Raw genomic sequence first — 23,781 nt, forward strand, 5'->3', positions numbered from 1 at the left:
GTATAATACGAACATTAATACACTGGATGGAATCACTGAGTTTCTTAAGTCTGTACTCATTTTGCATAATTCTCTTTTCTCTCCTTTGTTCAGCTTGGTTACTTTGCATTACTGTCCTCGAGGTCATCAATTCATCCTTTGCTTCTTCCAGGCTGCTGTTCATCCTATGAAGCGTGTTTCTCATTTTGTTTATTAAACCCGTTATCTCTGCTGTATTATTCCTTATCTCTGTGTTAATAGTCTCGCTGGTGTCCTCTTTTCTCAAGTCCAGTGAGTGTCCTTATGATCATTGCTTTAAATTTTCCACCAGGCATGTAACTTGTATCTATTTTGCTTAGATCTCTGGTTGTGGCCTTGTCCTGTTCTTTCATCTGGGACAAATTCCTCTGCCTAAATCTCTGTATCTGTTTCTGTGTAGGAAACTCAGCTACATCCCCTATTCTTGAGGGTGATAGCTCTATAAAGAAGAGGTCCTGTAGTGCCCCACAGTGTAGTGTCTCCTGTTCCTCTGGGCCTGGCAGTCTGGGAGTGTCTCTAATGTGTGCTACGTGCACTCTACTGTTGTGTTCTGGCTGATTTATCCTTCAGGTCAGTCATCTGTAGAGGCTCTCTTTGCCTATTATGGGTAGTGTTTAGTCCCTGGCCTGAATGTGATGCATTTTAACTAGGTGTGCTCTGGTCTGCTTGTGAAACAAGACTTACCATGGCCACTGAGACCAAACGGTGTTGACATGGGTTTCAGCCAGTCTTCTGGGGAAGGGGGCCTGCCTCACTGGGACTGAAGCAAGCATGGCTGAGAAGGGCAGCTCTTTTGGAGCATGGGGGGTCGGGACTTGGTGTAAGCAAGTTAGGTAAGAGTGTTGGTGCTATGCTGGTTCCCTCAGGTGGCTCTGTGTCTGTGCTGAGGGGCAGGGGAGGGAAATGGCACCTGCCAGTTCTTTGGTTCCCTGAGGGGTATCTTTGTGAATACTGCCTCTCTGGGATATGCTCTGAGATGAGTAACTAACCTCCCCACCATATGTCCCAGGCTCTCTTCAGATCACTGTTTTTACAATATATGTTTATGGGATGTTTGCCCTGCTTTTTCTCCAAGAGTAGCCCCAATGTCCTCCAAGGTCTCCCAGAGTCAAGCACGCCAACATTTAAAACTCCAGGCTTTGAGCCCCTACTCATTGCAATAATTCATAAAATTTGGGCCCTCTTACTTTCCAAGCCAATTGCCTTGGGAATTTGTTTTCTTTTTTACTCCCCTGTGTGCTAGTCTGTCTCTTACCTGTCTCCAAGATCGCAGCTCCCTCCTTACCGCAGTGGCCATGAGCCAGTTCTCTCCCAGGCTCCATCTCCATACTTACTACCTTCTTCAATGTGACCTCTTCTCTACCTTTAGTATGAGACTTTCTTCTGCCAGTCTTCAGGTCTACTTCAGGTTCTTTAGGATGATGTGATAGTTATCTAGAATTCATGGAACAAGGCGAGCCCCAGGTCCTCCTACTCTACCACCATCTTCCCCACACTCTCTTTGTTTTCATTTTGTTTAGAACATTTTTAAATTTCTTTTGAGACTTGTTTGACCTATGTATGATACAGAAATGTGTTGTTTAACATCCAGGTATTTTAGGATTTTCCAGCTATCTTTATGTTATTGGTTTCTAGTCTAATTCCATTGTGACCTGAGACATACATGGTAATGTTTCTATTCCTTTAAATTTGTTAAGGTGTGCTTTATGGCCCATTATGTGGTCTACTGTGATGAATGTTGCGTGTGAGTTTGAGAAAAACGTTTATTCTGCTGTTTTTGATGAAATATTCTATTAATGTAGATTACATCACGTTAGCTCAAAATTTTAAAAATTATAATATACCCCTGTGAACAGAACAAAGGAGCAAAATAATTGTCCAAATGATGCACAAAAAGCCTTTTACAAGATTGAATACCCAAACTATTTTTAAAAAAACATGTAAATGAGGAATAGAAGAAAAAAGGGGTGCCTGGGTGGCTTTAGTTGGTTAGCCATCTGACTTCAGCTCAGGTCATGATCTCACAGCTCATGAATCTGAGCCCCATATCGGGCTCTGTGCTGACAGGTGGGAGGCATGATCTCACAGCTCAGGAGTTTGAGCCCCAGATTGGGCTCTGTGCTGACAGGTGGAAGGCTGGAGCCTGCTTCAGATTCTGTGTCTCCCTCTCTCTCTCTCTCTGCCCCTCCCCTGCTCATGCTCCGTCTCTCTCTGTCTCTCAAAAATGAATAAACCTTAAAAAAAAATTATAAAATGGCGATTCAAGATTTCTTTATAAAAGTCAAAAGATAGAGTATATAATGAAAAGCCTCTGTCTCTTCCACCCTGATGCCACTCAGTTCTCCTTAGAAGGAACAAATGACACGGGTTTCTAAAAAATTTCCCAGAGCTATTCTATATGTACATAGGTATGACTACACATAATACATTTTTCATGGTGAACACATTATATGCACTCTCTCATACCTTACTTCTTTACAATATATTTTCAAGATTTTTCTATGTTTGTACAAATAGAGCTCCACCATCAATTTATTTATTGACTACATAGTATCTAGTATCCCAGGGTATACACATGTTAAGTTTATACTACCACTTTGTATAGATAGATATTTAATCTAATTTAGCAATCTTTTGCCATTTAAGATGATGCCTCAGTGGATTTTGCACATGTAGATTTCCTAAATCTATAAATCCTAAATCTGGTGTCCTCCATTCTTGTCTTAAGTCCAGTGATTATCCTTATTATCATTGCTTTAAATTCTCCATCAGCAATGACCATTGCTTTAAATTCTCAATGATATAGCTATATCAAAATGTACATGCATTTATTCTATCTAATGCAGGCCAGTCATCACCACCCTCTCGCGTGTACTTTTTATATTTGAAACTTTGCTGAATAAAAGTGAAAAGCATACACACTAAAAATAGGCCAGAGTATATAGCCACATTCTTTAATTTCTTTAAAAGGAGAGCTAATTCTTTGTAAAAATTGAGCTCACTGTTCTCACAACAGTATCAAGAACTCTTGATACTGGAGAAGCAAACTCTCGAACAGGAGAAGCAAATATTGAAATAATCTCACTGCCAAATCTGTCTAAGACTTGTGTAAACCAGGAAGCTTCATTATTTTTAGTCATGTCAATCGTATGTTTCAACTGCCTTATCTCCTCATCCATCTCTTCAGATTTCTTTCTAAATCCTTCTTTGAGCAGATCTTCTTGGACCTAAATAAAAGGCGAGAAGGAAAATTTTTAAAATTATCATTTTTTTTAAGATTTGCACTTGGTATTTGAAAATTTGGCCAAACTATGTTTTACTCATAAAATTCTTTCTTACTCAAGCATGAAAGGAGAATTTTGCAATGAGGAATATCTCCCTGGCTTGGACCTGAACATTGAGAGGAAGCATAGTTTAAAGCCTTTCTAAAATTCACACACCACTAAGGTTTTGCTAGGATGCTAAACCTGACACAAAGACAAATGTAACATTTTTCAGCCAAAAAAATGCCAATTGGTAGGTAGCCTTGGTCTGACTGCACTAGTTCTCAGTCCCACTTGGGTTGCTATGGTCACCCAAATAGTAGAAATGAAGGGAACTTACAAGCTGTTCTAGAAATCTGTTATAAATATGTTCTGATGGACAATAAGTGATTTCCTCCCTATGCCATTTGATAAATTGGGTAGACTATCCACACTTGGAGACAATAGAGTAATTTTAGAAGCTGTCACTTCCCTGAGTTTTTAAGTCTTTACATTTCTGATAGTTTTATGTCAGCATATATCTACCTCAGGGTCTTTGGGTAGCGGTAGGGTTTCTGATAATTGTCAGTGATCTTGGTAAAGCAGTTGCTACTCATATTAAATCATATGGTTGAATATATGTTTAATCAAGCCTCATGAGATCATTTTAAAACCCCCAAATGCTATTTGTAGAGCTTGGAGGGGCCATACTCATCCTGAACTCTCTAGAGTCTACATATAGAGTGGAATTCAAAGGCTTCTATAGAAAAGGAGGGGGAAGAGGAGGGGAGGAGATGGAAGAGGGGAAAGAGAGGGAGGGGGAGAAGAAGAATTCAAAGGTTTCAGGATTTTAATAAGTCACAAGCAATTAATGGCAATGATGCTTCCTTCCATGAGCTCACTGTAACCTTCACCCATCCTTTCCTGAGGTACCAGGAGGACCATCAAGCAGCACCAAGGCCATGGGCAGACGTACCTTCAGCTTATGCTCCAACATCATGTTCTGTTCTTTTATTATGTTTTCTGTCTCTCTCTTCATCTTCTCTTTCAGTTGAGCTATGTTCTCCTGGAGACTCCTCTGTTGTGCTTCAATCTGCTGTTCCTGCTCCAGTAGTTGCTGTCTTAGCACCTCCTGTTCCTTCTCAGCTGCTTCCTTGCTGGCCCTCTCCACTGCCCCAGGAAAGTTCCAAGAGGGAAGAAAATTAGGTGAAGACTGATCTCTACCCTCTTGAACTCAGAGACAAAACAAAGTTGGAAGGGAAGACAGAAAATCTCTGCGTTCCTCGTGTCCATACCATTGGGAGCACATTTCAGAATATTAGGGTAAAGGCCCTATCTGGCTGACATACAAACACAACTCTCCTTGTTGTTTATAGATTTAGCAGAGTTGTTCCACAGAAGGAGAGGAAGCTCCTTGTTTCAGGAAGGCTTTGCACTCACACCTGACAGAGGGACCTACCCAAGCCATTGTGAGCCAAGCCCGGCCCCGTACCTGCTATGGCCTTCTCCCCATCAGTAAGGGCTTTATCTGCCTGCCAGATGGATTTCTCTATCGAAGCCTGTGATTGTAGAAAATTCTGGAGGACCTCATTTGCCTGAGGAACCAAGAAGGAGACAAGAACTTAGATTTCCACTACAGAGACAAGTGCTGAAAAAACAAGTATGTATGTCCATGTCATTTTTGCTTCATGCTTAAAATTCTATGGTGGCTCCCTACAGTGTTCAAGCTGCGTAGTGTGACCAGAGACTCTCCATATCTCCTGCTTCCTGTCTCCTTCCAGTGTCTACCCCCCGTGCTGCTCCCTTCTACCCACTCTAGGTTCCAGCCAGTCAGAACTATGTTCAGTTCTGTAAATCCATAATCTCTGTTGCTTTTATAGGTTTGCCTTCTCACTGGGAAATGTTGCCTCTAATTTGTACTGTTGATCTCCTCTGTTGTTTGCTGGCTTTAACTTTAGGCAAGTTATTTTAACCTGCCTGTGCCTCTCAGTTCAGATCTGTAGAATATTGACAATAAATGTAGATGTTTCTTTAGGTTGTTTGAAGGATTAAGCTAAAGAGTCTAGGAAAACAGCTTTACTTGATTGCTATAAGAAATAATAGTCTAGGAGCACCTGGGTGGCCCAGTCAGTTAAGCGTCTGACTTTGGCTCAAGTCATGATTTAATGGTTTGTGGGTTTGAGCCCAACATTGGGTTCTGTGCTGATGGTACAGAGCCTGCTTGGGATTCTCTCTGTCTCCTTCTCTCTCTCTGCCCCTTCCTTTTTCTCTGTCTATCTCTCTCTCAAAATAAATAAATAAGCTTTAAAAAAAAATAACAGTCTAATATATATTAGTTGCATTATTATTATCATTATTTTTAAATTATTATTGTTTGTTACCACAACCTATGTAGCCCATTTGCATTTATTTATTTGTTTGTTTGTTTATTACTCTTTTTTAATTTGAGTGTGGTTGACACACAATGTTACCTTAGTTCCCAGTGTAGAGCATAGTGATTTGACAGGTTTATCCTTATGCTATGTTCACCAAAAGTGTAGCTACCTTCAGCCTTGTACATCGTTGTTACAATATCTACAACATCATTGACTGTACTCCTTATACTGTGCCTTTCATCCTCATGACTGATTCACTCCATAACTGGAAGCCTGGACCTCCCACTCCCCTTTGCCCATTTTGCTTATCCCTTTATCCCCCTCCCATCTGGCAACCATCAGTTTGTTGTCTGTATTTACAGGTGTGATTCTGCTTTTTGTTTGCTTATTCATTTGTGGGCTTTTTTTAAAGATTCCACTTATGAGCAAAATCATATGGCATTTGTCTTTCTCAGTCTGATGTATTTCACTCAGCATAATATCCCTTAAGTCCATCTATGTTGTCTCAAATGGCATGATCTCATACTTTTTATGGCTGTATAAGATTAAGTCGCATGTAGCCCATTTCCATAGGTTCATATGGGTTATAACTTTGCAATTATCTGTATATTTGACTTTCTCTCTTACTTTTGATCATACTTAAGTACAAAGACTCTGACTTTACCTTGTAAATTGTCAGCACTTAGCATATTCAATGTCATGTTGTTAAATGAAGAAATGAGTAATTTCTATCTCGTGTGGATTCCAGAAATCCATACTCATTTCTTGGGAATGGGCATTTCCACTCTCTTCAGGAGTATATAACACATAGTGGACCTTAAAAGCTAAATCTATCATGATATCCCAATGCTGTCTTATCACCCACAACTGGTGGTGTCCTCTCAGATTTTCAGGAGACCCCTGTGACTCTATTCTGTAGGCTCCCCCATGCTCCCCTTATTCCTCACCTTCACTCCTTTCCTGGGAACTTGTGAATAATTCCATTCAATCCTTTCCTTTGCTTGCCTGTAGAGCTTGTACCCTCCAGGAACAGAAAAAGTTCCTATGGAAATATTTTCCATTAGGGCCTTTGAAAGCTGATCAAGCATAGACTGGCAGTATTTAACCGATGCTTCTTCATTCTGCTGCAAGAAATGTTGCTTCTTATCCTTTATGATTTCCTACAAGGGAAATGTAGAGAGATGTCACCAGAAGAAAGGAATGGAAAAGGTAAGATTCCAAAGAATCTGGTGGAAGGATTGATCTAACTGTGGTCCGTGAAAAAAGCATTCTGTTGGCGAAGGACATGGAATAAAACAGGAATCACAAGACTTGATTTACTGACAACCTTGAATACTCCCTGCAAGACTATGGGAAAGTTTCTTAACCTCCATGGTTCTTCTGAAATGTTGGAGTTGTGTTACCTAATCTCTATGGTTCCTTGCAGCTGTAGCATTCAGTGATTTTATCTTCAATGATACAGTGATACAACAAGGAGCAATGTAAGTTGAACATGGCCTGGAATGAGGATCTGATAAGAGAAAGTTTGCTTCCTGACAAGGGGATTGTGTTCAAAGAAAGCATCCATGCCCAGGAATGACTTTTGGGTCTTCTGGGCAGGCTTGGAATCCATAGAAGTATTCAGATCAGGAGGATATCTGTACTGATCATTGCTTCAGAAATCAGAGAGATTTCTAGATAAAGTACCTCAGGTTTCAGAGAAAAAAAGAAAGAAGAAAATGTAGTCCTTTGAAACGCTCTTTCCCATGAGAATCCAGATTTTTTTTATCCTTGAGTAAGAGATGAGCCATGGGGTCAGTAAAGGTATTTCTAGGCTTCATTCTTCAAAGGGAAAGGACCCACAGAGTAAAAACTAAGACAAATTACCACAAGAGTCTTCTGGAACTCCTGATTTTCATCCTTGAAGGAACGCTCCATGAACACCCTAATGGCTTCCCTCTCACAGTCTGCATGCACATCCAGCAGCTCCTGGAGCGTGTCTGTGGGGAACCTCACTCGCTGGGCCATCTGCTCGCTGTAGTGGTCGGCTGCCTTCTGCACGGCCACTGAGTTCTCAAGCTGGGCTAGAGTTGTCACTGCATTCTCCAAACAAGGCACCGCCCCAGTATTGATGGTATCCACATAGGTCACCACCAGAGTTCTCAACCCTGAATGAGCCAGGATATTGAAGGGATAAATATCAAATTATCATCCCACAGGATCCCAGATTCTGAGACTACATTTCTGAAGTCATGTACGTGCACACACATCCCCCCAGCTTCCCCCACAGGAGCCCTGCCTCCTATCTTCACCTTTGTTTTCCTGTTGACTCTTAATTTTTATGGTTTTCCAGGCCACACAGCCAAAACAATTTAAAAATCTACCTTCATCTAACATACTAAAAGGGTATCTGGAAAATATACTTTCCCATTAAAAATTAAAAGCAAAAAAATTATATAGGTAGATAGATGAGGCAAGGTAAGTCAGATTATATTTATTCCTAATTCTGAAGCTTCCAATGGATTTTCACTGATTTGTGGGGATGCTCTAAGTAACAAATAACACTTATCAGATAGGACTTCCCTTGAGGAAAAAAAAATCCATACAGTATATTCTGTTTGTTTTTTGTTTTTGTTTTGTTTTTAACTAGGCTTCATGACCGCATGGAGCCCAATGTGGGGCTTGAACTCACAACCCTGAGATCAAGACCTGAGCTGGGATCAAGAGTTAGACATTTAGTTGACTGAGCCACCCAGGTGCCAAATACATTCTGTTTTTATACCTAGTTATTGATTTTTTTTTATCAGAGAAGGATTCTTTCAAATAAGTGGATGCCATAGATATCAGTGACAAAGTGTACAATTTTGGAGAGGGGTTTGTAGAGCCCCAAAAGTGAGATGATGATAAGATACACGCATCTCCTCATAGAGTGTGAATGTGTGTATATCCAGAATTCCATAAAGAATCAAACAAAAATGCCGAAAAACACATTATATAATATATTCAACATATATTAAGCCCCATAGAAATGGTGGAAAAGGAGACTCACGATTCCCGGTGACCATGACTCCCTCTCTGAGAGTCTTGGTCCTTGCCTGGGTGAAGATGTAAGAACAAAAATTGTTTGCTTGTTTCTGGAATTTAGGATCCAGTTGATTCTCAGGTATATTCTCAATATTGGCTAGGAGTTTTGTGTCATTTGTTGGCCGGTCAAAGACAAAACATTTCCGTTTTGGAAAGAAATGCCTGATGCACTCTCTGGGTAGATTGGATGCTTGGATTCTGGGATTCTTGCCTGAGGGATAAGAACAACAGAGATTACTGTGGGAACAGTCTTGATGCAAGGGAGCTAAAGGGTTTTTTTTGTTTTGTTTTGTTTTTTGGGGTTGAGAGAGAAAGAGAGTGCACGTACGCGCGAGTGGGGGAGGGGGAGAGAGAGAGAGAGAATAATAAGCAAGCCCCAGTTCAGCACGGAGCCTGATGCAGGGCTCAATCCCACAACCCTGGGATCATGATCTGAGCTGAAATCAAGAGTTGGATGCTCAACCAACTGAGCCACCCAGGTGCCTCAAGGGAGCTGAAGGTTTTTATGACAGGGATTTCAATTCTTTGCTTACAACAAAGAATTGTTTATGTCTTCTATGCTTACAACACCTTTAACATAGACATTCAATACTTCCTTGTACAGCAAACTCACACTAATGATATAATGCTGGAAAGAAATTTGGGGAGACATCTGATCCAGGTGAAAGAAGCCCATCGCTGGTAACTCCAGACCTGAAAATGGTAGTGCAGTTGTTTATTAGGTGTTTACTGAATGAATGGTTAAAAGAATGAAAGGTCAAGTGGAACTTTTTGGTCTAATGTAGACATTGAGCTGTGGGACCAAGAGCCACGTACAAGGGATAATGGAGCAATGTTAGGAACAAAAGTATTGGGCATATTAGGACACTCTGGTTATTTAAGGAAAACTCATTTGATGCTAAAAATAATTTGTACAATGTTAGCTTTTTTTTTTTTTTAAGCAAAAACCTCTGAAGAATAAATGTAACTAAAATGTAATTTTAGGATGTCAACACTACTCTACAAACTTCTTGAGGTAAAGGACCACACTCGATTTAACAGCCTGGCTCTTCTGCCTAGGCAATCTCTCATTAAATGTTTTGGGAAAGTATAAGTAGAAAAATGAAAGGGGCGCCTGGGTGGCTCAGTCAGTTGGGGGGTCCGACTTCGGCTCAGGTCATGATCTCGTGGTTTGTGAGTTCCAGCCCCACATCAGGCTCTGTGCTGACAGCTCAGAGCCTGGATCTTCCTTCAGATTCTGTGTCTCCCTCTCTTTGCCCCTCCCCCACTCATGCTCTGTTTCTGTCTCTCAAAAATGAATAAACATTTAAAAAAATTAAAAAGAAAAGGAAAACAAAAGCAAGAATGGATAAATCAGAATTGGTAATTTTCTCAAGATTTAATGAGATATATACATCATTATAAATGTAACCTATTCAAGTAATTTATCATTTCAAAATTATATCATGGATAAATATGTGGGAATTAAGAGAAAACTATGACATAGAAAGTAAGATAAATGTTCTGATAATTATCAGAAATATTGAAAAGGCATAGACTGATAAGACAAACTTCTTCAGGTTTATTTAGAACACATCGTCATTTTTATATGTGATATATTCATACAGACATTAGAAAATTATATCCTTCTTTGAGAAGATTAATATCTGTGTGAAGTATATTTTTTATGGAAATATGTTGTGTATATGGTGACACATTGATTTTCCTTGTAATTTCACACATAACAAGCATCTAGTCAGTTGTATTCTTCAACACAGAAAAACAGAAGCCAAAATAAGGTACATGTATCTGGTCTTTGGAATGTTTAAGCACCCGTTGTAATCTGGTAGCTAAATTAGCAATTGATTAAAGAACAAATCAGTGTTGAATAATCTCACCCTAGCCTAGGCTCTGCTTTTCTTAAGTGAACTTAAACTCCAGTCCCTGGAGCTTTTCAACCCATCTTCAAGTCACCATTTCCATAGACTTCATTCAGGTCTTGAACACAAGTGCAACCCCAAAGATAATGGTCTGTGTTTAAGAGCTCCCACCCTCTGCTGGACTACCCACTACCCAGGCCATGCTCTGATACCTGGAATCAGCTTCAAGGCATTCTCCAGGTACTCATCTTCTGTGATAGGATCATCATTTAACTTCAGCTCCAGGGTGAAATCCCGCACAGTCCAGATGAAGTCTGGAAAGAAACTCACAAACTCTGTGGAATCTTCTGTTCCATCCTCTTTTGGAGAGGACTTTGTCCTGATTAGTTCTGTGAGCTCTGTCACATAACTAGGGCTCAGTTAAGGAAGAAGAAGTTCGTAACCCAAATTCCCACATTTCTCGAACAAAAAGTTACTATGAACACTTCCTTTTGTCCTGGGTCCCCTTGGGTCCACCAGAGGCAACGAAGTGGCAGGGAAAGAGAAACTAACTTGATCTCTGTTCCCATAAACCTAATGAAACATGGTGCTTTGTTTCGTTAAAGGATACTGCAGCTGCTCCAGGGCCTGGTGGTTGATGGTGCCCAAGCTGTTGTAGACAAAAGTGCTGCACAGAAGCACAGCCAGGGCAAAGATCCAGGAATCATTCTTAGGGTCACCCTGCAAAGCACATTCGAGCAAGAGTTTTAGGACTTTGTTCGTTAGAAATTCATTCAGACACTTATTTTGTCAGTCTCTCATTTATTATTTCAGCTAACATACTTGTCATGCAAAGAAATAACTTTGAAAACAGACATAAATACAGATACCAACTTTGACAATTATAAAGACATTCCTTGTGAGTGTGACTTTTTTCATATATACAAAGATTCTCATCTTCACAGAGCTTTCTTTTCCCTCAATTGGAGAAAATAAAGGAACATATATAGAAAAACTAGCACATTACCTGGTATGCAATTAAGTATTCAATTCATTTATTCATTTTATATATAGCTATATAAAATACACCATAATTGCCATAACTGGGGATTCAAATTATATTCGGTTAAATTCAACAAATGTTTATCGGGAGCTACTGAATGTTTCCCATTGTTCTTATATTTAAAAGCAAACTTGAAAATGGCAACTGTTACTTTCAAGATGACTATTTCAAAGTGGTGACAAACATCCGTAACAATGAATGTAACAAAAATGACAATATAAAAAGTTTTAGTAACCTTACATCTTAGTAAGGTATGTAAGTGGTCGAACCTATAGCTGCAATATTAAATGAAAATTTAGAATTTTATCAAGGAAGAGCAGAGCTATGAAAGTTGGAGAAAGAGTATACATTATGAAGGCTCACTGGAAGTCTTGAGCTGAGTGTTCAAGAATTGGTAGAATACAGACATGAAGAAACACAGAATCAGTTTGTTCTCAGCAGGTCTGATTCTGCTTTTTGTTTGGTAATTTGTGTGTGTGTGTGTGTGTGTGTTTTGGTTTCCATATATGAGTAAAATCATATGGTATTTGTCTTTCTCAGCCTTATTTCACTTAGCGTTATACTCTCTAGGTCAATCCATTTTGTTGCAAATGGCACAATCTTATCCTTTTTATGTCTTTGTAATATTCCATTGTGTATATATATCACATCTTCCTTATCTCTCTGTCTATTAATGGGCTCTTACATTGTTCCATATCTTGGCTATTGTAAATAATGCTATCATAAACACTGTTTTCATCTTTTTTGGGGGTAAATACATAGTAGTAGAATTATTGAAACGTATTTCTACTTTTAACTTTTTGAGAAACCTCCATACTGTTTTCCACAAATAAAATAACTAATAAAAAATAAATAAACACAGAATTTCTAAGTCTACTTTGGGCAGAAATGGAGGGCTACAGAAATTTAGATACCATTTCCAAGTAAGTCTCAAAGTAAGGCACAAAAGGAGAAATTATTCATTTCACCCTTTGGTAGAAAACTAAAATACCAAAAATCCATCTGACAAATGTCTGTTATAGAGCAAACACATGCTTCTATAGAACCAGCATATTCAGAGGTATCTCAAAGAATTCTAGAATGCTCTTTGGGCAGTTCACAACAGGAAATGTAAACCTGACTCTTAACTCCACACCTCAAATACACATTTCATCTGGCAGATGCATCAGAAATATTTCCTGGGGCGCCTGGGTGGCTCAGTAGGTTCAGTGTCCGACTTGGGCTCAGGTCATGATCTCGCGGTTCATGAGTTCCAACACTAGGTCAGGTTCTGTGCTGACAGCTCAGAGCCTGGAGCCTGCTTCAGGTTCTGTGTCTCCCTCTCTCTGTGTTATCTCTCTCAAAAATAAATAAACATTAAAAAGAAAGAAAGAAAGAAATATTTTATCTCTTGGGAGAGAACTGATGTTTCTTCCTCTTTCCTGCCAAGGCACCCTTATGCTTAATAGTCTGTGGTGCAAACTATGGTGTGCTGCCTGGATCACCTTATAACATCGAAGGACTTGTTCTCCCAGCTAGTGGGAGTGCTGATGGAAGACAGCTCCCAAATGCCACTCCTTTTAATTAGAAAGGCTTCTAGAACACTCTTTTAGTGATTTATCAGCACCCTTGTTCTAACTCAAGATAACTCGAAAGAGCCATCGCAGCCACATAACTCCCATGGAACTGACAGAAGTTAGTAATTGCGTTGCTGTGCAACTTTTTCCTGTCTCCAACCTGCTTCTTTCTCAATCATATTTTATTAAATCTGACGGCATATTTGGGGTCTTCCAAACTGGACTGAAGATGTTTTGAGAGCAGGACCTTTACTGTGGTGACAAATATCTATAGTTCTAAGCCAAGAGGCTGCCATTCAGCTATTCAATAATTATTCCTTAAACGTAATCAAATAATTGACCCAGTGCCAAGAAATAAAATATTTTATCTAATATACCATAATATCTTACCTAGAAGTGAGATTCTAACAAACCAGCATGCCTCATTTACTATACTTGGATTTCTAGATTTTGCAAATAGATCACAGCAGTTAAATTATAAAATATCGTGAAGGGGTCAAGAGCAAATCCAGAATAAAAAGGATTTATGTATGACACTCTGCCTTACCTTTTCCACATCACCCAGGCCCTCAGTATCCAGAAGGACCAGGGTGTGGTTTGGCTTGGAGGGGTGAGGCACACACCACATCCAGATGCCCTTGGTTTTAGACTGCACTGTAGAGCCCAGAGGGAAACCTGCAAGGGGAGGGCAGAAGGCAACATACAGTGACAGGAGACAATCTGAACAGCCAAAGGGTCACAAAGTCAGACTTTCTGTAATGTAAGTGCCCCAGCATATAAGATGGCTCTTTCTCGAGTTCCTCAAGAATGTCCTACTTTGTGTGGCATTCTGTTTCAAGGAGGAGGGGACGTTAACTATGAGAATGATGCCAGTCAAGTGCTCATGATGGAGACAGAGGCATTCATGAATCAGCAAAGAGTGGAGATCATTGATAACCATAACAGGCATTTTGAAAGAATGGTGAGATGCAAAGCCAGAGAGCAGTGGATTAAAGAGAAACATGGGAGAATAAAAAGTGGAAAAAGGAAATTGAGATCATATTTTTTGCCAAAGTGATTAAAAAAGAGGTGGGGGGAGGAGGTTTGGTAGCTACAATGGGGTGTGAAATCTAGGAAAGATTTTTAAGATGATGGATGTTGCAGGATCATTGAGCACAACAGTCAAGAAAGAATTCTTGAGAAGTTTTATGGTGCATCTTAGTAAGTTCATTCACGTAGCATGGGGACAGGACCCAGGGACAGAAAGAGCCACATTTTTGCGATGTGAACTTGGTGGTTATATGCTCAGTGTTCACGAGGGAGGGGACACGCAGGGAGTATTAGATCATAAATGTTTCTTTGAATTTCTACTCATAAAACTTTCACAAGATTTTCTGGGGCTTGTCATTCAGTTCAATATTAAGTATGGGTGAGATGAACAGGCAGTCATGAAACCCTTTAAGAATGTAGCAGCCAGTACATATTTGATACTTATTGAAACTGGGTAGGCTGTAGGTCAGCCTTCTGAGCTAACCATGAACATTTTTCTGATTCCACCCCTCCTCAATAGATATTCAAACATGTTTATATGTTGATGGGAATATCCCATACAAAAAGAAAATATGTTTCAAGAGAGAAAGGAGATACAATTATAAGAGCCCAGTATTTGGTCAGGTAAAAGAAGGTAGGATCCTGAGCATTGCCAGGAGAGATTTTCCTTAACAGCAGTAAAACAGTATGATAACAGATTATTATGAGTAATTATAATAAGAGTAATTTAGTGGTGAGAATTAGAATTGGAAGTTTGGTTTATTGAGAGGAGTTTGGTTCTCCTTTCTTGTGACTGGGGAAGAAAAATAAGGATCTGAGATATAGGTAGAGTTAATCAATTTGCCCCAGACTCAATACAACACTCACCTCTGTTCTGTCCTGCAAGACGATTCATCAAGTAGGATTTGCCTGTACGATATAGTCCTACAATGGCCACCACCACTACTGGTTGAGAAATCTGTTCAAGAATCTGTATAGCTCTCTGGTTCACTGACAGCTGCATATTGTTGTTTTCCACCAGACAAATGGGGGCCATCATATTGGGTCCAGATGCCATGGCAACCTGCCAACCTGGAAAAGTCTCCTAGTAGAAATAAGATTTCAGAGTCATTTTCTGACTTCGAGTTACCAAAAGCATCCATCAATATAGGAGTAGGTGAAACTTCTGTACTTTCTATGGGACAAAAATGTAACCTACAATTAACATTAGTGATGAAACATAGGGTATACTCCAAAGTTTTGCTTCAATAGTAATAATAGAATTCAAGCCATTGTTACTATGCACTGAGGGCCTACAATATACCAACCCCTGTGACACATACCCAGCCTCATTGATACTTCCGAGAACTTACAAGTTAGCAATTATTGTGCCCACTTTGCAAATAAGATAAATATGTCTCACAAAAGCTGAGTAAGTCATACAGCCAGGATCAAGCCTAGACAATTGAGCAAAATGGCAAGCTAGGAAGCTCTAAGTTCTTATTTCCCTAAGGAGATATCAAAAATAATCAAAATATTGGCTAGAATAACTTTATAGTACTGTGAAAACAGTGAAAGACCTAAAGCAACCAAGCAAACACCCAATCAAGAAAATGCCACATTAAAAATGGTAGGAAATTCTGTAGTGTTTTTGCTTGCCCTTGGCCCACACTGTCCCCGGTGTGGTATAGTCTTGGTCTGGAAGGGGTGGTAACCCAGTTCCCAATTTTCTCCCTTGACCCAGAGACAACAGAGCAGACTTTGTTCACAGTGTTCTAATCTGTCTGGGGGCTACCTCCTCAGGTCTCTGGTTCATCTCACATGGATCTCAGGCAGGGGCAGAGGATGGGGATGTAGTGGTATAACTTGGATGTCAGATGGAAAGAAGCATTGGCATTGATTTCATTGGCATTGCTCATGAAAGCTGCAGAGAGATGGATCTGCAGTTGCCTGGGGCAAGAGATCACCCGTGAAGACATAAAACAGACCATCTTAGGCAATAGTTCAGTTCATATCTCCCTCCTTTAGACTAGATGGAACAGAACACACTGAGTTTATAATGTTCTAATCTGTTCCAAGCTGCCTGAAGGACTACTGGTCTTTGTTTCACCTAATTGGGATCTCTGGCAAGGAGAAGCAATGGGCATTCCTAGGGAAAGCTGCTGGAGATTCACCTGTGGACCCCTCTGGCAAGATATTATGAGTGTGTGATATTGCGATGTATAATAAGAAGTATATATTTGGTCTTTGTCCCTGCTCTTGACACACAGCTTCCAAAACACTTTTAATTTTCCAAGTGATGAAGTATCTTTTGTTATAATATTTGCTCTTTTGTCTTTGGTTCCTAAAATAGTCCCGGAGTAAAGAAGGTGAAAAAAGTTGTCTTTTGTCATACATAACAAGCACCTTTCAACCACACCCAAGGTTATGTTAATGAGTTAACTTTGGAGATACCCTGGAAAACCACAAAGGCTGGTTGCTCGGGTAACAAAGCATGTGACTAGAAAGTTAGAAATTTCAGCCTCATCTCCCAGGGGAGGGGAAAGGAGGCCTGAAGGTTGAGCTAATCACCGGAGGCTGATGATTTAATCAATTGTGGCTATTTAGTGAGGACTCTATTAAAAAACCCTAGCTGAAGGGGTTTAAAGGGCTTCTAGGTTGGTGAACATGTGCAGGTGCTCAGAGAGTGGTGTTCCCAGAGAGAGCATGGATGTTTCACACCCTTGATACCTTGCCCTATGCAGCTTTTTTGTCTTGTTCTTCCTGGGTTGTATCCTTTTTCTTTTTCCTTCTTTCCTTCCTTTCTTCCTTCCGTCTTTTTTTCTTTTCTCTCGTTTTTTCTTTCTTTCCTCCTTTCTTTCTTTGTTTCTTTCTTTGTTTCTTTCTTTCTTTCTTTCTTTCTTTCCTTCTTTCTTTCTTTCTTTCTTTCTTTCTTTCTTTCTTTCTTTCTTCTCTCTCTCTCTCTCTCTCTCTCTCTCTCTCTCTCTTTCTAAACCAGTAAACTATTGAGTAAACTCTTTTTCCTGGGCTCTATAAGCTATTTTACCAAATCATTGAGCCTGGGGTAGGGATGGCAAACATAGCCAGTCAGAGCACACGTTACACCCTGGACTTGCAATTGTCATCTGAAGTAGGGCCAGTCTTGAGACCTTAACCTGTAGGCATGCACTGACCTCAGACAGTTTGTATCACAGTTGCTTGGTGTGGAAAATTGCCCATACATGTGGTGACCAGAAGTGAAGTAGTGAGAATAGAGTGTTGAGAGGAGAAGTAGAATTGTTTCCTTTTCAGGGTGGAGACAAACAATAGACCATAAAAGGCCCCAAGAGGAGATTCTGAGGGAAATTGAGACATTTAAAAGCAGCATGTATCTGAGAAAATTGAAAAAAGCCACACTAAAGCTCAGGGAAGATGCATACTCAGAAAAGACCTAAAAAGACTTTAAGATTTCTCCCTAGGTTATTCCTAAGGCTCAAGACCAAGACCCCGCTAATTAGCAAAAGATTTCCTTGGCACAAAACCAATATGCAAAAAATGGAGAAGGTAGCTTCTTCTATAAATGACCAGTTTTCAACAGCAACAACAAAAATCACAAGGCATATAGAGAAACAGGAATATATGGCCCATTCAAAGAAAGTGATTTAAATAAATGTGGCAGAAAACATCCCTGAAGAAACACAAGCATTGCATGTGTTCTAGGCAAAGACTAAAGTAATTTTCTTAAATATGCTCAAAAGGCTAAAGGAAACCACAAAGAACTAAGGTAAATCAGGAAAATGAGATGTAAACAAAATTGGTCCAGTCACAGTGGCATAAAGATAGACACACAGACCAATAGAATAGAACAAAGAGACCAGAAGTCAACTCTCCCATATATGGCCAAATGATTTTTGACAAGCATGCTGAGATCATCCAGTGGGGAAAGCGCAGTGGTGCTGGGTAAATGTGATATTCACACACAAAAGAATGAAGTTGGATCATTTCTTTAACACCAAATATAAAATTTAATTCAAAATATATCAAAGACTTAAACATAAGAGCTAAGACTATAAAAACTCTTAGAAGAAAACACAGGAGAAAACCTTCATGACACTGGATTTGACAATGATTTTTTGGATATGACACCAAAGGCATGATCAAAATATGAAAACATGGTAAATAGGACTTTATCAAAATTAATAACTTTTGTGCATCAAAGGACACCATCAACAGAGTAACAAGGCAACCACAGAGTAAGAGAGAATAACCGCATGTCACATATCTGGTAAGGGATTAATATCCAGAATCTGTAGGAACTCTTGCAACTCAATAATAACAACAAAAATAATGCAGTTCAAAAATGGGCAAAGGACTCAGACATTTCTGCAGAGAAGATATACAAATAGCCAATAGATACATGAAAAGATCTCAACATCACTAATCATGGGAATGCAAATCATACCACAATAAAGGACAATTTCACACCCATTAAGGTGGCTGTTATTTAACAAAACGAGAACAAAAACAAACAACCAAAAACCCATCAAACAACAAGTGCTGGCCAGGATACAGAGAAATTGGAACACTTGTGCATTCCTGGTAGGAACGTAAAATGGTTACAACCACTGTGGAAAACCCTTTGGTGGTTCCCCTAAAAGTTGAACATAGAATTACCATCTGAACTGGCAATTCCACTTCAGAGTGTATGGACAAAAGTATTAAAAGCAGGGACTTAAGCAGATATTTGTACACCAATGTTCATAGCAGCAGTATTCACAATAACCGAAAGGTGAAAATGTCCATCAAGGGATGGATGGATGAACAAAATGTGGCATATACATACAATGGAATATTTTTCAGCTGTAAAAAGAATGAAATTCTGATACATGTAGCAACACTGATGAACCTTGAAGACGTTATTCTAGGTGAAATAAGCCAGACACAAAGGACAAGTACTATATGATCCCACTAATAAGAGGTACCTAAAATAGTCAAATGCATAAAGACAGAAAGTAGAATAGTGTTTACCACGAGCCTAAGGGAGAGGGTATGGGGAGTTACTGCTTAAAGGGTACTGAGTTTCCATTTGAGATGATAAAAATATCTGGAAATGGGTAGTGGTAATAGTTGCACAACAATGAGAATGTATTTATTGTCGCTGAACAATACTCTTAAAATGGTAAAATTGGGAAATTTTATGTTAAATATGTTTGTATCACAATTTTAAAGTTTTTAAAAAGCAACACTGGACAGTCTATTTTTCTGTCCATGCTACTGCAGCCACTTACTGGACAGAATATTCTTCCTCAAAGACATTGATTATCCTGTAAAGTCCTTTATCTGTAACCTATGGTAGCTTTCTCATCATCATCACATAACAAAATGTGCTCTCCAATGCTTTCGTGTGACCCATGTGCTCATCTTTTGTCTACAGATTGACAAGTGTTGGGAGTGGAATGAGGTCAGTCTAGAGAGTGTAGCCTCCCTTTCAAAAAGGGAAAGCAGGAGAATGTCCTGAATCTTAAGAGATACAGGCCGAAGTCCTTAGCTGAGAGGGTCAGGTTTTCTGCAAATTACTCCTATGAATAAGCATAAAAATAAAAATGTAAATGTAATTTTATATTATATAGGGAGACATATATGTATATGAGGGATAAAGCAAATCTAGCAAAATGTCACCAGCGGATAAATCTAGGTGAAAGATATATGAGATTCTCTTGTAATTGTTTTTCAAGGGAAAGTTTAATATAAAAAATTAAATATTAAAAGTACAATTTAATCTCCTGGCATATTTTTGATTGCATTATAGTCAATTTTTTTTAATGATATTGTAGAATTGTATAAAATGTCTGGACATAAGAGGCTCCATTTTGAAGCTCCATTTTCTTTTCCAAATAATGAACTCTCTAATTGGGCCAGAGTGGCAATAGTTTTCAAGCAATTGCTCATAAAATTTCAATAGAGCAACTGGCATTTAGATCATATGAGGCTAGTAAAGTTAATACATACCAGGGACAGTTTCATGTGATAGCACCAATAACCTTATGAGCAAGATAGTAATGAGAAGCAGCTTAAACAGTCAGCACCAAATTAGGGTTTTTTTGTTTTTTTTTTTCCCTCTTCTCTTCTTTATCTAAATCGTATAATTACCCCTTCCTTCTTTCCTGTAAAAACCCCTTGCTTTTCCCACATGACCAGGACACCTTTCTGGTCAGTTTAGAATCTGTGCTCCCCAAAAATGAACTATTGGGACCTCATCAAGATAAAAAGCTTCTGTGCTACAAAGGAAACAATCAACAAAACTAAAAGGCAACCAACGGAAGGGGAGAAGATAGTTGCAAATGACATGTTGGATAAAGGGTTAGTATCCAAAATCTATAAAGAACTTACCAAACTCAACACTGGAAAAACAAATAATCCAGTGAAGAAATGGGCAGAAGACATGAACAGACACTTTTCCAAAGACATCCAGATGGCTAACAGACACATGAAAAGATGCTCAACATCACTCATCATCAGAGAAATACAAATCAAAAGCACATTGAGATACCACCTCACACCTGTCAGAATGGCTAAAATTAACAACTCAGGAAACAACAGATGCTGGCAAGGATGTGGAGAAATGGGAACCCTCTTGCACTGTTGTTGGGAATGCAAACTGGTACAGCTGCTCTGGAAAACAGTGCGGAGGTTCCTCAAAAAATTAAAAATAGAACTACCCTACGACCCAGCAATAGCACTACTAGGAATTTATCCAAAGGATATAGGAGTATTGATTCATAGGGGCACATGTACCCCAATGTTTATAGCAGTGCTTTCAACAATAGCCAAATCATGGAAAGAGTCTAAATGTCCATCAACTGATGAATGGATAAAGAAGATGTGGTTTATATATATAATGGAATACTACTTGGCAATGAGAAAGAATGAAATCCTGCCATTTGCAGCAACATGGATGGAACTGGAGGGTATTATGCTAAGTGAAATAAGTCAGAGAAAGACAGATATCATATATTTTCACTCATATGTGGAACTTGAGAAACTTAACAGGAGACCATGGGGGAGGGGAACGGGAAAAATAGTTACAAACAGAGAGGGAAGCAAACCGTAAGAGACTCTTAAATACAGAGAACAAACTGAGGACTGATGGGGGGGGGGGGTAGGGCAGGAGAGAGGGGAAAATGGGTGATACGTATTAAGGAGGACACCTGTTGGGGTGAGCACTGGGTGTTGTATGTAAGCAATGAATCACGGGAATCTACTTCCAAAACCAAGAGCACAATCTACTCCCAAAACCAAGTACACACTCAGTGTTAGCTAACTTGACAATAAATTATATTAAAAAAAAAAGAAAGGGGCGCCTGGGTGGCGCAGTCGGTTAAGCGTCCGACTTCAGCCAGGTCACGATCTCGCGGTCCGTGAGTTCGAGCCCCGCGTCGGGCTCTGGGCTGATGGCTCAGAGCCTGGAGCCTGTTTCCGATTCTGTGTCTCCCTCTCTCTCTGCCCCTCCCCCATTCATGCTCTGTCTCTCTCTGTCCCAAAAATAAATAAACGTTGAAAAAAAAAAAAAAAAAAAAAAAGAAAAGAAACTGTGCTCCCCAAATTGCAATTCTGAGACCGCAAATAAAGGCCTTTGTTCTTTTTCAATTTTACTTCCTTTTCTCAGTTGATAATATCTAGATATTTTTCATAATCAGAATGTGTAAGCATGCTATGATGAATATTCAAATGTCTCAAATATTCAGTTTTCTATTAATATGTCACATATTCAAAATGCATCTAACACCAACTCTGTCATATACTACTTATGGGCCCTTAAACAAGGAGCCTCACCTAGCTATACCTAAGTTTTTAAAGACAATTATAGGGGTAATGGGAATACAATTATAGGTCCAACCTAGAGGATATTTTGATAATTAAACTAGATGCCATAAGCTTTTATCTTAGCATAGCATGCAGCACAAAATAGGACTTCAGTGTACGTTTGCTGAATAAATGGAGATTATAACAATTGCATTGAGCAATTTGGTCCATTGGGCTATGCATTTCGACATGCTCTGTAAACTATAGATTACTAAGAAACGAGGCCACCATATAAATTTTTTGTCGGATCAAAACAGTAGGCAAGTTCAAACAGGCTGCCCTGTACTACTTCCTTTTGTCTGCTTCTTCAGTGTGGGGAGCAGAGAATGTGGAAGTAAAATGCCCGCCTCAAATAGCTCCATTCTAACGACTGAAACTTACAGTCCCCTCTTTCGAGTGAAGATTAGAGGAAGCTGAGGAAGATGTGATGGAACTATTGAACAACGTTATGAAAACAGGTGTGTGGGTTCTTAGCTGTGAATGAGCCACAGAACTTGTAATTTCAAATGAATAGCCATTGGATCCTGTTCAGGACTGGTTTTCAAAATTCGATGTACATGAAGAATCATCTGAAGAAATTGTTAAACCCAGATTCTAGGGGAACCTGAGTGGCTCAATTGGTTAAGCATCCGACTCTTGATTTTGGCTCAGGTCATGATCTCACAATTCATGGATTGGAGCCCCAAATCAGGCTCTGCGCTGACAGCACAGAGCCTGCTTGAGATTCTCAGTCTCCCTTTCTCTCTACGCTTCTCCCCCCACCCCACCTGCCCCTCAAAATAAATCATTAAAAAAAATACCATTACACCCAGATTCTACACATTTACCAAACGGCACAGGTGACTCTGATGTTCTTGTGAAAAATAAGCCAACAAACATCAGAGGGCAACAGAGACAGACAGACTTGACAAGATAGTTATTTTTAACTAATAAAGACCAGTGATGTGGGAACTGAATTTATTTCTACATGGAGACTAAACAGAACTCTCAATCTCAAGCTTTCTTACGTATGACTAATAGAAAGATTAGAGAGAAACTATCTCTTTTAGATTATCATTGCCTAGAAGCTCCTTGATGGGCACTATCTTGTCCTATGGATTCTAATGCCTGTTACAGAGCCTGATAAAAGTAAACTAGGGAGGCTCCCATGGGGGCTTGGCCCACTCTACTTGCAGCTGCCCTGGCTGACATTGTTCTGGAAGCAGCACATCCAGGGAGACACGGTGTGCCTGGCTGTCACTTTGCAGCTGCTACTGTTTCAAACGGAGAAGCTAAGCTACCCCAACACTAAAGCCAGCCACAGACCCCTATGGGCCAGACAAAAGGCAACCTGCCCTTCCTGCTCATTCCTCCCTTGTCACTTTGAACCAGAAATCAGGTCCTGAGTTCAAGACAACGTTGCATGTGAAAGAAGATGTGCATACCTGCTCTTCAGCACTACGGTCCAAGAAGAGTTCTCAGCTGCTCGTGGCTTGCTCACTTGATCCTTCACCTTTCTGTCCCTTCTTTATAAAAGCTTGAAAAAACTGAGGAAGTTAGACATTGCTACTGTTTTAATCATGTGTTAAAACTGAAATTGAAAGTAAAAGCGATTCAGGCACCCTGAATCAGTAGCCTCGGGCGTGAATATGGTTGTTTGGTGCATGATGAGATGGGGTTAGGGAAACCCCACAGTTACTCAACAGTCAGGCTTTTTAGTAAACACACTCCATCAACTTCCTTTTGTCTTCCCCATCTTGGAGTGTTTTCCTGGCCTCTGTTCTCCATATATCTCTC

General features: G+C 39.6%; 1 protein-coding gene across 1 annotated transcript; it reads right to left on the reverse strand.

Annotated features, from left to right (window-relative positions):
- Positions 1–2,956: 2,956 nt before the first annotated feature.
- LOC123598197 (guanylate-binding protein 6-like) lies at positions 2,957–23,579 on the reverse strand. Its single transcript, XM_045478190.1, has 11 exons — positions 23,430–23,579; positions 15,052–15,268; positions 13,703–13,830; positions 11,168–11,277; positions 10,770–10,966; positions 8,664–8,909; positions 7,502–7,782; positions 6,583–6,795; positions 4,753–4,855; positions 4,237–4,430; positions 2,957–3,245 (listed from the first exon to the last, which is right to left on the reverse strand). Exons 2-11 carry the CDS (start codon positions 15,239–15,241, stop codon positions 2,994–2,996), a joined length of 1,914 nt encoding a protein of 637 aa, XP_045334146.1. The 5' UTR covers positions 15,242–15,268; positions 23,430–23,579; the 3' UTR covers positions 2,957–2,993.
- Positions 23,580–23,781: the final 202 nt, after the last annotated feature.

The sequence above is a fragment of the Leopardus geoffroyi genome, chromosome C1 (genome assembly GCF_018350155.1).
Source record: "Leopardus geoffroyi isolate Oge1 chromosome C1, O.geoffroyi_Oge1_pat1.0, whole genome shotgun sequence".
In the NCBI taxonomy this organism is placed as follows: Eukaryota; Metazoa; Chordata; class Mammalia; order Carnivora; family Felidae; genus Leopardus; species Leopardus geoffroyi.